The 15,207-nt window shown below is 45.4% G+C and overlaps 1 protein-coding gene across 2 annotated transcripts in view; it reads left to right on the top strand.

Annotated features, from left to right (window-relative positions):
• Positions 1-15,207, top strand: part of ACVR2A (activin A receptor type 2A) — a 56,074-nt gene that overhangs the window by 18,616 nt on the left and 22,251 nt on the right. For both annotated transcript variants that reach the window (XM_035330917.1, XM_035330918.1), the window contains exons 2-3: positions 12,668-12,875; positions 14,989-15,098. In XM_035330917.1, coding sequence (XP_035186808.1) covers positions 12,668-12,875; positions 14,989-15,098 — 318 coding nt within the window. The remainder of the gene's footprint in view (positions 1-12,667; positions 12,876-14,988; positions 15,099-15,207) is intronic.

Consider the following 15,207-nt stretch of genomic DNA (forward strand, 5'->3'; position numbering starts at 1 on the left):
CTCCTGCGTGTGCAGGAAGAACAAAGCTCCGATGCCTGCTGTATTCCCTTCGATGAAACGTCAGCTGCTTCAGCGGGAGAGCACGTTCCTGGAGTATTGCTGAGGTTATTGCTGGAAAAAAGTCTGGTTTGAAGTTTTAACCTTGGAAGGAAATAGGCAAGTGGGGAAGGATTCTGAAAAACCTCTAAGAATAACATTTTCATCTGCAAACCTTGTTATTGAGGGGCTAAGAAATCTCAATCTCAAGCGAAATGCATCTCAAGCAGTGTGATGACCAGCAGATATCTACAATAAGAAGGGGTTTCTGGCACCAAAAGTGTTAGAAACAGTATTAAAATCAGTATTTTTAGTCAGTCTGGAAGAAGTGGAGATCACAGGCAGGGTCTGTTTTTAACTGAGAACTGTAAGACTTGAGATTTTGAGTAAAACATAAATTTTGAATTGGTTGCTGTACTGGATTACATTTCCCTGGGGTGTGTGGCTGTTTAAAAACCTGAGCTTGGTTGCAGTTCTTTGTTCCCCTGGGTTTAAAATGTTGCAGATCTTCACAGCTGTTGTCCCAGATTGATAATGCGAAGCCTTTTTTGTGGACAGGTCTCTCCCGAGCTCTTGTTGAAAGGCAGGTAATCTGCTCGGCTCCAAAAAGCTTCAACTCGCATAATTAAGCTGGAGACTGGCCTGCAAGATTAAAGGGAGTTTTCTAGGTAGCGCTAATAAGAATTTCCTAGCACTTTTGATGACAAATACTGGCCTTAATGGAAGGATAATTGGAGCAAGGAGTATGGGAAAATGCTGGCAGAAGGAAAAACTTCGATGCAAGGCCCTAAATAAAAGAAATGAAATGGTTGCTAGTGGGTGTACACAACCATAAGTGAGAACGGGCCAGACTGTAGGCAGAGTAAACGAAGGTGCACAAGGAACAGATAACTTCTATATTAAGGGATGCGTATCGAATCACACAGATACTCCTTACGTGTATATGCACCACCTCCCTGATTTTCAGTTCCCTTCGTAATTGTATCAGCGGGCTAATCTTTTTACAGGAAAAATTCAAAAAGGAGCTGAGCTGATTATCCGTATTCCCAGCTCGTTTCCCACAGCAAGTTAAGAAAGCTGCGTATAGAAAACATCTTAGGCTTTATTGCTGCCTGCTGAGTTACGGTCCTAAATGCAGGAGAGCAAATGAGAACTTGTTTCAATATTTGGAGAATTCCCTTTTCCTACCAGCAGTGTGAAAATAATTCTGCTGCTGCTCACTAAGTTTCCTTCCCAATGCTTCTGTCCTGTCCGCCCCCATCCCCTCTATCCCGGGAACCATGCAAGTACATTTGAATATGCCTTAGCATATTTCAAAGTCAGTGTAACAGCTTTGTCATCAGTGATAAATATCTAATTTAAAGCTAATTAAAAATGCTTGTCATATATAAGCATATGATGTTTAAGTAAAAGTTGTTTCTGCTTGCTTGGGAGGTGATAAGATTGGAGACTAAATGTGATTAATGCTTTCTGCAGATGTTGCTTTATATGCTTAGGCTTTCAGAAGTAGAGCAGTCTAGACTGTCTGTCTGCATTCTCCTCCAGCTTTGATCTTGATTAAAACCGGTTGTATCACATTTATCATCTGCCTTTTCTGAACACCAGAGAGTATCTTAACTGTTCGTGTATGTATATATGTTTATGTGGAAAGATACGGGGTATCTCTGGCTGAGGATGGTAAGAATTACACACTCGCATCCATTCAGCAGATAGCGAAACCAGATGTTGTTATCCTGAAAACCTTGAAACTGTCACTTGCCTTATTTCAGGTCCGGTGCTGACCGCAGTGTTGCTCCAATGCGCAGAGTGGATCGAGTCGAGGCTCTGAGCGTGGGCTTCCCCCGGTGGGTTGGGGTTCAGAGCTGGGTGGTGCCTGCTGTGGTCCTGGTACCCCGGTGCTCTTTGATACCCGCTTTGTTGTGCCAAAACACTGTGTTTTGTCCTAACCTCTGCCCACGGGAGGCTGAACCCAGCAGCTTCAGGCTGTACAGATGAGGGGAGCGGAGCTGTGCGGTGCCTGGGACCGGACAGGACAGTGGCACGCTCCTCTTACATTCCTGCTGCCGTTGTGGGATGGTCAGCTCTTCACCTCTGCGTGCTCTCTAACTGGAAATGTTTCTTCAAGATTTAGATCGTGAAACTTCCCAAGTGGTTCTCTTTTGTTTGTTTTCCTTGCCTATTTATCAAGTGAAGTACAGGACTGAGTTGGGAACGTGATATCTTTGTTGTATGGGGAAGTTTTAAATGACTCTTCTTAATAAATAAACTAACATTATTTGAGGGTCAGTTAGTAAAACATTTTGGGTAGTTCCATTAAATATTAAAGCAGATGGGATTTATTTTCATATTACAACTTCAGTTGTTGCCACCGAGTGCTTTATGTACGTCTGTTGGTTGAAGCTGGTTATGAAATGTCTGCGTGTTGTAGCTTCTAGACCACAGTGGTGTCTTAAATCTACTGTGGGAACATGGCTCCGTTACAATGCGCTTTTTAAGTGCACCAAATGAATGGAGAAGTAGCTGGGTAATGAGTTAAATAATCATTTTAACCCCTAAGACTCCTGTAAGAACATGGCAGGAGGCACTGAGTTGTGCACTGCTCTGGACTTTGCTATTAACCAATCTTTTCCAATCTCTATAAAATGCTAAAACTGCTCAGGATTTGTTGCATTGTCTGCAGCAACGTCCGATAATTTAAAATTCTGTAAGAAGATGTAATATTTTCACATTATATACGAGCCATTACAATTATGTGTGTGCTATTTTCCTGGTAGTCAGCTGGACTCTGCCAGGGAGCGTAGTTCTTCCGTAGGAGCAGGCGGGGACGCTCAGCTAGGAGGCTTTTCTGGGACACGGCTGCACGAAGGAAGGTGAGCAGAGGCGGCAGGATAGGTGCGGGGGATGGCATCGGGAGCCAGGTAGGTGACGGAGAGGCCGAGCTGCTCAGCCCCACTTTGGAGGGGCGGGAGAGGATTTCCTCCCTACCCAGGCAGGACTGCGGGGCGTTGCTGCAACTCGAGAGTCCCCCAAAAGCTCAAAGCGAGAAGATTGCAGCTGACGTAACGATCAGGGAAAATTAATTAAAAGATTTGACTACGAGTCTGGCACAGCAAATCTCAATTTCCCCCTATTTTAAAAGCATTACCCAGTGCTTAATTGGTTTACCGGCTGAACCGGAGTTGCCGTTCTAACGTAGGTGGCTCTGTAGCTGAGAACTCTGCAGGGCTCTCGTACGCAGACCAACCTTTCTGCGAGTAATTTCTTAATAAAATTCTGGTAATTTACCTTAATACTCTGAATTAACATATTGAAAACTTAATACTGAAAATTTTATGCAACGTTTTGTGACAAATGGATTTTTAAGACTTTCTTAGGAGGTTAAATGAAGCAAAACTGGCTTAATTGAACACGTTCTTAAAGTCATTTTTTTATTAATTTGCATGCTATAAACCTCTTCAGATAGCTTAGGATTATTGTACCATGTCAGGTATGTGCTGTACAGTCAGGGTACGTATTACCAAAATTCACCTCACTCCTGTGTCATCAAACACGATTTGCTAAAACAAGTCCAATAGTAAGGATTTTTTAATGTGATTTCCAATACTTTTCATCGCAGGCACGCAGTGAAGCCTGGTCCTGCTGACTTCGCTTTTACTAAGCATGTGTGCATGGTTCTGAATGGAAATTTAATTTGATGTCTTAATAATTAAACGCTTTAGATGTTTAAAACCTTTATAACACACCTTCGGTACCTTCATGCTTAAAGATGATTCCAGCAATAATCACGAATTCCTCCAAGGCGTTAGATCGGGGGGAATTGCCAACTTTTGTTGGTCAGACAGTCACAAATAGGGGGGAACGTTGTGGTCTTATTTTTCCCGAGTTGGATTTTTTCTAATTTACTTGATGTTATTAAATTAATATTTCAAGCAACTTCATTTTGGTCTGTTGTAGGGAACAGGGAGGTGATTTCCAGCTGACTAGAATTTTATCAGTATTCACTCAAAAGGGAGAAGGGTGGCGATTCCCTCCTGATCTCCTGGTTTTTCCACCGTGCAGGTTGTTACAGCGACTTAGAAGCACTTTTCTGTTGGTGGCAGCATCATGGCAATTTTCATCCCCATTGGGATTTCTTTTGAGAAAACTTTCCGGGGACATTAATACTTCCTTTGCCACTCTAACAGGGCCGAGCTTAGAAGCACGTGCATAGTTAGTTTTTTGGTTTAGGTTTTAGGATCTTTGATACATTTATTTGGTATTAACTCATTTATTACTGAGGTCTGAGAATTCTTCCAGGTGTCTGCTTGCCTTGCTTCCCATGGAATGGCAAGCAGCATTAGAAGTTGGTGCGGCATCTTGTTTTGCTTTTTTCTTCAAGAAAACCCCTCGACATGAAAACGTAGACTATTTGTGAGTGCTTCTGGGCAGGTGAGGAAAATAAAAGCCCCTGTCTTGGATTGCTTCTGTATTGATTGGGTTCTCATGCTAGATCAGCGATGATTTGTTTCAGACAGCTGTGGCAGCAGTGGTTGGAGTGGCAAGAAGCGTGCTGGCTCTCCGATGTGCAGCGTGTTCAAAAAGTCACTGCCACGGAGCTCAGCTGCAGAGCAGCAGCCCGGCTTCAGGAAAGCGTTTATAAATCGTGCCCTTCCCACTCAGCTATTGCTAAAGGTTTGCAAACAAACCCAATGTAACGGGTTGATGTTTTAGTGTTTTGTGCCCTGATGTTAACAACCTAATTCTGGTCTTTGAAATGCTTCCTTTTGTTCTCCTAATTGGCAGGTAGGCTTTTCTGGCTTTACTTAGTCGTAATTTTAAAAACTGACCAGTGGACAGGAGAAACACCTGCTTAATGAGAATGCACAGCTTCCCAAAAAAAAGGGGCAGAGGAGTAGCCTAACGCTGAGCTACGTTAGGGATCCGCTTTGTTCCGTTGCTTTTTGAAACTTGCTGCGGATCTCAAATACCTGAAGTTTTTGACAGTTTTTCAATCACAGAATTCATTCTGCATAAAAACCGGTGTAATGATGATGTGTATTGAGATCCTGTCAGCTCGCGCTTCCTGTGGGAAAGCTCAGCTTGATCTACTCCCTTCAGAGCATGGGAAGGTGATGACGGGTGTTAGAAGTAATTAGGGCATTTAAATGGCGAGCATTGCATATGGTGAAAATGTTGACTGAATACTCAGATAGCTGCGTTCTGGATTTCCCTCATTTTCTCAGGGAAGAGAATAGCTGCAGGACGAGGTGCTTCCAGCAGAGCACTTGTCTTCCCCCTTCAGTCCTGATATTCTTGGAGGAAGAGCAGCACTGGGGCCGAGCTGCAGCCCAGGTTTGTACAGCCACATGCCTCAAGCTGGGAGCTTGCACCCCATGGCTTGGAGATGGGGTTGACTTCGGAGCTTGAAAGCTTGAGCATGTGCTTGCCACATCAGCAGCATAAAAATACGGATTCCTTCAAGCTGTACAAAAGGGGAACCTTTACATAATCTGCAGCTTCACAATCTGATACAGTGAGAGGAGGCAGCCTGAGAGGGGACACGCAAAATCCACTCCAGGTGACAGCCAGTTTAGACAGCAAAGAGTTCCTCCAGCTAGAGGCAGAGAGGCCGTTCTGCTGGATTTGTGATGTAATCTGTACCAAGTTTGGAACATAAAGGAAAAATATAAATGGAATTTATATATAATAAAATATAAACAAATACAGAATATATTTTATATATAGGGATGGAGAGTAGAAATGAAATCAAACTACAGCAAAGTTCAAGGTTATGCAGGTTTTTTTGCTTTAGGACGAGGGTTGAGCAGTCACAACCATTAGTTTTATGCTGATAGGTATTTACCCAGATGTGTAACGCTGCGGTTTGACATTTATTTAAGTTTAGTGGCTGAAGGAAGGAATTACTTCCACTCGTTTGTGCCAGTTCAGCTGTTTGGAGGCTGTACAGCAGAGTCTGCTCTTTTTTGGTTGCACTGCAACTAAGAAATGTATTCCAAAGTGCGGTCTTGTATTATACTGGGTACCGTGAGCTACTGATGGGATTTGGCTGTGATGCATGCAATCCTAAAAGGCTTCTGAGGGAGAAGCAAACAGAAACAACACCGCTAGAAGCCTTGGGAAGTGTTTCGTCGCCAATAGTGATGGTGGGCAGCCTCTTTGAGGAAGATGAGCTTGGAAAGGCCTTCTGTTGTGACGAGGTAGTGAAATGAAAAGGAAGATGAGCAGGAAAATACAAGAGAAACCCGTGTCATCGACTGTGTGAAATCAGGACTGAAGCTGAAATTGATTCTCCATAAATACATTGGAGATGGAGGGATAGAGAAGGGTTTCTAGCTCTAGTGAACCACTCAGCACTTGAATTTTTGAGTACTGAGCCCTGCCTTTTCCCCACCACCCTGCTGCCTGCCTGCGTGTCCGAGGTAGTGCCTCCCTCTGTTTGCACAGGTGTGGAGCCCGCCTTCACGCTGCTCGGCTGCCATCTGGACACAGCTGTGCCTGGCCGGGGCTGCTGGCTGCTGTGCGCTGCTGCTCGGCAGGCTGGGAGGTCTCTGGAGCAGGCGTAAGCGAAAGAACACGGCTGCTGGTGTGAAAAAACAAACAGGGACTGGTTGTGTAGGGATGTTGGCTGTGGGTTGACGTGGTGTGCGATTCTGTTCTGTTTGCAGTCAAACCATCAGTACAATTTGCTTTGGACTTGACTGATTCAGAAGGCCAAAGGGCTAATTTTTTTTTTTGCAATTAGCCTGACTTCAGCTCTTCTCCTGATGTTTTTGAGGGAGCAGAAAGGGTTCTCCTTGTGTGGCAGGGGAGACTTGGTGTGTCTCATTACCTGCACCGGTGAAAGGGTGATGCTGAGCATACTCGATGGCATCCTGGAAGATGTACGAAATAAACAGTACGGGAAAAGACTGGGAGAAAATGCCACTTCACTGGTCTTGTCTATCTTACAGTCTAATCAGGTAAGGAAACTTAAAGCCAAACACCGTTCCTGTGAAACTTTCTCATTAAGTGAGTAACAATTAGAAGTTCCCAGCAGCCGTGAGGCTGCAGGAATCTTATTTTAGGAAGTTCTTAATGTTTTGCAGGTCGTGGCTGGGAAGTCCTTACAAAGCTTCATAGCTCGGGGAGGGGCTTTCACAGGTGGCAGCCTGGACGAGGGCTCACTGTGGTCAGCGGTGCCGTGCCGCTTGCAGCTGGTGTCACAGGGTTGGAGGCAGCCCGGAGCTGGGCGGCTTTGTGGGGCCGGGTCCCTCCTGCAGGCTGGGAGCAGGGTGCCTGCAAAGTGCTTTGCTTTCCTAAGTTCAGCAGCAGCTTTGTAAGGCTCTGCGTGGAAACGGTACCACGTGTTTGCAGTGGGAAAGCATCCCTGGCTGCGTCTGAGCTTCAGCCAGAGACCACTGTGGGTGGCAGCACCCAAACCGACAGCGTACAGCTCAACCCCAGGTGGTCACTGCTCTAACCTCAAATACAGAGTTGAGGTTTTACGGATTTTTTAATACATTGAAACCTGTGTATAGTCCTGGGTGCCAGTATCGTTGTGGGGAGCAGCCCTGTCCCTTCCACGTGTGGCATGTTCCTTGTTCTCACTTCCTTGTAAACCAGGGCCGAGTCCAAAGAGCCTCTGAATCAGAGGCACCAGCTCTGAATCTTGCAGAGTTTAAACTTTGAGTGCTGAGCCTGGTGTCACTCTTTAGTAGATATTTATCAGCTTATAATACCTTCTGGGTTGTTCGGGGGGAGGACTGTTTGACCGGGGATGTCTGTACAAGCCAGCAGTGTGGATGAGGTGAGTCTGGTCCCAAGGCTCCACTTCAAAAACCCAAACAGTTGGTAGTTTTTCAAGCCTTTTCTCCCCTACAGAATCATTAGAGGGTGGATGAGAGGGCTTTTCTGTTTTGTGCTGCTCACACCTTGCAGTGACAGGAACAGCATGTTTGAACTTGAAAACATCAGCCTCTGTTTTGGCGTGCTCCCTTGAAGTCAAGATAAGTGCTATTTTTCACGCTTCGTAACTTGAAATTTCTAGAGATTCCTGGAGGATGTCGGTCCTTGTCGGTGAGGCTGCAGATGCTGTAGGCACCAGTGGTTTCTCTTGAGCAGCCACTACTGGCATCACAAATGCTACCTGAAGAACAGAGGTGTTGCCTGGGCTTAGACACCACAGCTTTTCTTCTCTACTTCTTACATCAAATCCTGAATAAGGGATTTGGAAGCACAGGGCAGAAAGCAGAAGTTCTCGTTGAAGTCTTTCCGCCTAAGTCCCAGGTCTCTGGGAGCTGCAGCTCTTTGTTTAAATTAACCGAAAGGTTAACAGCCTCTCCGAAACGCTCCGCTGCAGGAGTCAGCAGTGAGCTCGCTTCTGTGGATGCAGAGGTTCCTTCGGCCACTTACCGAGGCGTGAACGTCGAAAGGTCAAGTGGCTGCTTCTGCACCGGGATCGACAAGCGCAGAGCTCCTCCTGACTCGGGTGGTCAGCGTGTCTAAGGTCACCTCGGCTGTGGATTCCCAAACCTTAATCCTCTCCTCTGTATCTCAGTTCGCATTGTGTTGCTCCCCAGTGACTTTCTGATAACTGCAACCCAGGCTTGGTAGAACCTGCTGAAAAGGAGGAGGTCGAAGAGAAATTCTTGCCTGAAAAGGTTACGGCACCTTCTGTCCGAGGCAGCGTGGCAGCAGCTCAGGCGGCCGGTTACTTTCCTGGCTTGTTTATCTTTTTCCCGATTGTTGAGCTGCTTAAGTTAATTGCTGCTGTGCATGGAGTTAATGAATGTTCTTTGGCACAGCTTATAGAAGTTAGCCTGACCTGCGAGCGTTGAGAACAACAGCGATAAGAGGTGCAATGCTTGTGCAGAGGAGCCACGAAATATTTTCGGGGCATCTTGGCGTGTATAAGGACTGGGCAGATCCTCTGGGTTGTAACTCAGTTTGTGTTAGGTTGAAAATAACCTCCTTATTTTTCCTCTGAGAAGCGTTGCCTCGGGTGTTATCAGAAGAAATACAGCATGATAAAAACTTGCTTCCTGGTTGCAGACACATCAAAGCGGGCCCTGCGTCACGCCGTTCTGTCGTCTGGTCCCGGATGTCTGTGGGTCTAGAGGGCATTCGTGAGATAGCTTGGAAACAACTAGAATAATGCGTGCGGACAGGTACTTGAAGAGTTACCTGTACGGTAACCCAAGTCTTCTCAGGATGCTGTCACTGGCTGTATTACGTTTTCTGCCCGTTGATAATTTCCCCGGAACGCCGCTGCACCTCAGCTCTGCAGTGCTCCGGCCGTTGTGGCTGCCAAGTGACCCGTGGTGCTGCTGGTCACCTCCATGCCCAGACCGAGTTCACATTCACCTCAAGCACAGTCCATAACACGCATTAAAAACCTTCCTACAATAAGTATAGGTCAGCTCTTTTTTCATACACCAGGTTCTCTAGTGAGCAGTCTCAAGAAATCCCTTCTCTCCCAGGGGTATTCCTGCATGTAAATCCCTACCAACAGTCTCATTAGTGCTGTCAGTGGACTCACCAGCAAGCACAGCGTAATTATTGGATGTGGCCAGGTCACGCAGCCGTGAGACACCGGTGGGGTTACTCTTTCCAGATTGCACTGTTGCCTCATCCATGTTGGCCTTGGGTAGAAGTGCTGGATGGAGAACATTTCCAGTTCTATCCACAAACTGGTGAGAATGTGTTTCAGGAGTTCATATACTCCTGCTGGAAAAATGGAGTCAGTCCTTCCAGTCCCTGTGGTGAGATTTTCCAGACTGCTCGTGTACGCTCTAATAAAGGTTTCTGTCCTGCTAACAATTCCAGCGTATCCTCTATTAGCAGCAGTTCAGAAGTTCACTACCAAACGCTGGTTCTTTTTCCTTCCTGCAACTGCTGTGTTTGGACACAAATGTCTAGTGGCCCAGTAGCATGCTAACCGCACCGTAACGATGTTTAATATATTCTTTTAACATGCTGAAACTAAACTCTAATGTATCTGAATATTCTTTTTCAATGTTTGTTTTCCTCTCACAAGCTTTCAGACTTTAAGTTCAGCCTGTAAGATCATCCTAGAGCTCCGCTCATGGCTTCTTCCATTCTGAGATCCAGTAAGAGATTTCCCAAGGACCTGACAATTTCACGAGACAATAATTTCTCAGTGCTCAGGACGGGTCCAGGAGTTTCATTATGGACCACCCTGGGACCCGAAGAGGTTTGCTTCTGTTGTCAGCACCAGCTGCCCTTCTCCTCCAGGAGCTGGTTCCTGCGGAGGGGCGGCAGGGCTGTTACAAGCAGATGCTCTCCTTGCGCTGTGGTCGCAGGGCTGCCTTCTTTGTGTCATTTCTCCTTCTCTTCCCTTGCTTTCACCTTGTTCCTGCTTCTCTACGTTGAAAGATAAGGCAGGAGTGCCCTAGTGTGTCCGTGCGTCCCTGCAGTCTGTTCCAAATGGCCATGCAGCCCCTGGAGCAGGCTCACCGGTCAGATCCCAAGTCACTAACCCAGTGCCTCGCTTCCAGATCAGTCCAGTCGAACCACTTCACAGCATTAACAAGTAAGAACAGCTGATGGTAGAGAAGACAAGTAAGAAAAATACTTGCGCAAAGTTAATGTTACTGCAGTTTCAGGATTTCATCAAATTCTGTTTGTCCGTGGTCCTTCCGAGCAAGGCTTGGCAGCAGCAGCAAAGGAATGGCACGTATGAGATACATCCAGGACTTCTGCTTTATTGCACTGACAGAACCAAATTGTTCAATCTGTTGCCTCATCTGTTTCTTGCCATGGCAGGGAGCTGTAAAGGTCAGGCCGTTGCAGCTCACGGAACGTAATAGTTTGCATGCTGCATCTCGCAGTGTCACCAGCTGGCTAGCGCGCTTCTCCCGTCGAACATCCAGGCTCTGTCCCAAAAAGCGTAAGCAGCATCCTCTGCGTATTTTGGGAGTGCGTCAAGGTCAGAACGTGGTGAAGGTGGAAATGTGGAACGCCTGGGAGAAAGCTGGTGCTGGGGAGAGGCACCAAGGGGTTGGGGTTGCAGCCGCCCTGTCCTGCAGGGCACTGAGGAGGGGTGAGTTGGGTGCAGTTACGGGGTGAAGGCCAGGTATCCAGGCTGTTTTGAGTACGTGTGCTGAGAGGTAAAGGTAAACGTGCGTGGATCTGGCTCACTGACACTGCTACGGAGAGCATCTGGTAACATCTTCAGTAACTGCCCATCTGCCCGGTGCCAGCAGAGTACACGTGCCTTGTCATCCTCTGGCCATCCCTCGGATTTGAAGTTTGGAGCTCTGACGCTGTAGCTCCTCTGTATCCTCTCTCTTTCCATGTCTTTTAATACGTTAAATGTTGAAGCTTGGACCAAGATTAATGACACCTTGGCATGTTTGCAAGATAAAAACAGAAATAAAAGCCAGTTGTTGTCTCAGCTCAGTGCATTGGTGCTTTCAGATACATGCAAATGCAGTATCCGCTGGAAATGTCTCACACTGTGAGCTGTCAGCTCTGTTACCTGCTATCTGTGAGTGTTTTACATCCTGGCAGCCCTGTACCTTTGCAGAAACCAGGGTGGTGCTTCAGATCACCATAAAATGACGAGGTTAGCTCCACCTGGAGGTGCCTCGGTCTGTTAATAGTTTGATTTTTATGGTAGGCTGTCAGTAGGCATCAAGGGATCCATTATACTAGTAATTTAAAAGACAAACTTCAATCAGAAGTGCGGAAACATCTATTTTTAAGAAAACTAGGATGGCAGAAAAAAATAACCACCTGCTGTCAAGGCAGGTTACCGGTGTGCCAGCCCCTTGGGGACACCGTATGTTTCGTACAGGCTGCCCCAGTGCTTCAGCCTCCAAACCCTCCTGGCTTTTATCGCCCTTGGTGGCTGATCCTGCTGCACACAGGGCACGCCGTGGGACGGGAGAGGGGGAGGAAGGGCTTGGATGTTGGGTGTGACAAAGTCCCAGTGCCTGCCACCTCGCAGTTGGTGCACTGGGTGGGACTGAGCAGCAGAAGCTGTCTCTGCCTGTGGAGGTGAGGGACCGCTGCCTTCCACCTGCTGGGTTCAGTTCCCATGGCTTGCTTGGCAAACCCCCATGAGATAAAAGGTGGAGCTTTAGCACAGAGGGCTTGTACTTCAGGGCTTGGGGGAAGGGGCTACGTTGCAGAGGAAAGCTGGGGGAAAGAATGGTGGTGGTGGAAAACTGCAGTCACCAGTCGGCGTTGGGTTCCTAAGACGTACGTGCTCTGTTTTGGCACATATAACGACATAGGGGGGAAAAAAGCCTTGTGGTAAATTCGATGAGCTAATCCTCCTTGTTTGGCTAGTGCTATAGCTCTGTGTTAAGTATGGTAAGACTTCTGCTGTTGCTCTTCAGGGAAAAGCATTGCCACAACTTGTTCTTTATTTCCTCAAATCTTGATAACGTGCCCGAGTCAGTGTTTGACTTAACGGGAGATCTTTGGTTTACGTTTCAAAACGTAGTTGGAACACGTGAGCTTCCAGCTCGCTTCCTTTGGTTGGGGTAGAGGGTGAGGGGAAAAAGGGTAGAAGCTGTATTGGTACAAGTGCTGTACAACACTTGGGTGCATCCTGGGTTTGGCTGTTGGCGTGTGCCCCGTGCTCAATGCTCCCTGACCGCGGTGTTCCTTTTGTTCCCCTAAGGTGCCATACTCGGCCGATCAGAAACACAAGAGTGTATCTACTACAACGCTAATTGGGAAAAAGATAAAACGAATCGCAGTGGCATTGAACCTTGTTACGGCGATAAAGATAAAAGACGACACTGCTTTGCTACATGGAAGAACATTTCCGGATCAATTGAAATTGTGAAACAAGGCTGCTGGCTAGATGACATCAATTGTTATGACAGGTACGGAAGTTTCCCTAGAAACCTTAGATTTATTTGTAAATATGACTATTTTGCTTGTCCATAATTCATATCACCTCTCCTCTGCTGGCAGTACCTGGGACAAAAGATGAGTACAGTAGCCTATAAATAGTTGTAGTCTTGTTTTTACCCACGTGTGCACACAATTCTCTTGCTCACGTAAGGACCCAGCTTAGTCTAAGTAGTTCGGGTTGTTTGCAGAATAGCACGCGCTGCCCTCTCATGTTTATTTGCTATGTACTAAAAACAGGTGTTTAATTTTTACACGTTGAGGTCATTAATAATAGGCTTTTTCCTAACAACTTGTTATTGTCGAACGATGCAAATACAGTTATTGAAACCACACTGCAGATACCTACACTCCACTTTTCCAAAGGCTTTTGAGTAGGGAAGTCACCGCATCGTGTGGGTTCCTCACCTGAACGTGGAAGCGTTTTGTGTATTTACTGTAAAGCTCACCTCGGTGGCAGTTCTAGCGGACACTGAACATTTTAAAATTCCAGTCATTTCTGTATAGCAGATGGTCAAGCAAGTACCTGTGAGCATTAACAGCAGGACTTGAGTTTTGTTAGCTATTGGCTGAATAGAGGTCGTGACTCTTTTAAGAAATGGTATTACAGCTCTAAAGAAATAGCATTTACAGTTCTTTGAAGTGCTGTACTAACCTTTAGTTGTCCAAAGCAGCTTTTGTTTGGAAATGGGGAGAATTAAGAGAATTAAATAAATGCATAACAGGTATCAATGAAACGTATTTGGAAGTTATTTTTAGCCATATTTTGGAAGAGTTTCATTTTGTGTTTCTCAAATGTTGCATGAGTAGAAGAAATCATTATAGTCATTTCTACCAAGTAAAAAGCTTTCCCGCAGACGGGGATGTTTTCTCCTTTTTCTGATAGTTCAAAGCTAGGTTGAATGTGCTTCTGATGGTCTCTTCCTCAGAGAAGTAGCAAAGCATCTGCAAATGTGCTTGTGCAGCATAATTGAGATTCTGCTATGCTGGAAGACAAAGGGCAATTTTTGAAGAAATGTTATTTGTTGCTACTAGTATCTAGGAACAGTACGTCACCCAGGATGGGAAAGTACTTCGATTTTTTTACCATCTTCTTAGCTGTAGCTTTCCAGAAGAAGTGGGAGAATTACGTTTTGTGAGCTGATATTGTTTATGCTACATTTTGAACTTTGAGGATGGAAACTTTTCAAGTTGGAAGCAGAATTAGGTTCTGTACCATTGTTGTCCCACTAGTCCGACATAAAACAGTGAACTAAAAAAAATGAGGTATTAAGTTCTCCCTTGAGCTAAGAAAAGAAACTGGAAGAAGGAATAAAATGCAGGAAGGGCAGTAAGGAAATAGTTGAGCTTGTCTGGCTCTGAGACCTCATTAACTTGTCATAAGAACGCCTGCTGCCGTGTTTGTCTAAAATAGCCATTAAACAAAATCTTATCTTGGGAGTGGAGAGCAGTTTAGTAAACAGGGAGTTACAGTATGCTCAACTCCACACTGCAGCAGATTATGAACGCCAAAGAATGAATATGTCACGGGGGTTGCAGCACAGGCTAACTGTAATAGCTGGTGCTGTAAAGTATAACATTATTTTTAAAGAAGAATACAAAACTTCTTTGGAAATCTTTAGTGATAGATTCCGCAACTGTTTCTGCAGGAAAACTTTCAAATTCTTCTTTATCTGCTGCCAAGTTGTCTCTTTCTGTGCATGACTGCTATTTCTCTCCGTACTTCAGTAGTTCAGCTCGTTGGTTAATACAACTCCGTACGTGCCGGGAAGTCACCGTGTGGAACAAAAGCAGCCCCTGAGCAGAATGTATGCAGGGGAAATCAACCCGTTGTAACTTCGTTGTTTTTCTTCAACTTTGTTTTGGAAATAGTAAAATGTGCTGTTTTGGTTTAAATATTAATGGTATTTCTTTGCAATATAAATTAATAAAATATTAATTTGTTTCTTCCCATTAACTCTGATTAGGGTAGTATGCTATCCCGGGTAATTTGCTGAAGTTCCCTTTAAATAGGAGCATATGTTTTCTCTTGAGCAAAATAGACAACATAAGATTAATAAGGGTTTTTATTACCATCTCTTATAGGAATGATTGCATAGAGAAAAAAGACAGCCCCGAAGTGTTCTTCTGTTGTTGTGAAGGCAACATGTGCAATGAACGCTTCTTCTATTTCCCTGAGATGGAGGTCACTCAACGTAAGTTGGTCTTAGCATTTATAAAGAAAGTGCATAACAGAATTCCAAAACACTGACTATTGTACGTGTTCAGGAGCTGAGGCTTTTCAGAGTGTTCTGGTCAGTTTTC

The sequence above is a fragment of the Oxyura jamaicensis genome, chromosome 7, assembly GCF_011077185.1.
Source record: "Oxyura jamaicensis isolate SHBP4307 breed ruddy duck chromosome 7, BPBGC_Ojam_1.0, whole genome shotgun sequence".
NCBI lineage: Eukaryota > Metazoa > Chordata > Aves > Anseriformes > Anatidae > Oxyura > Oxyura jamaicensis.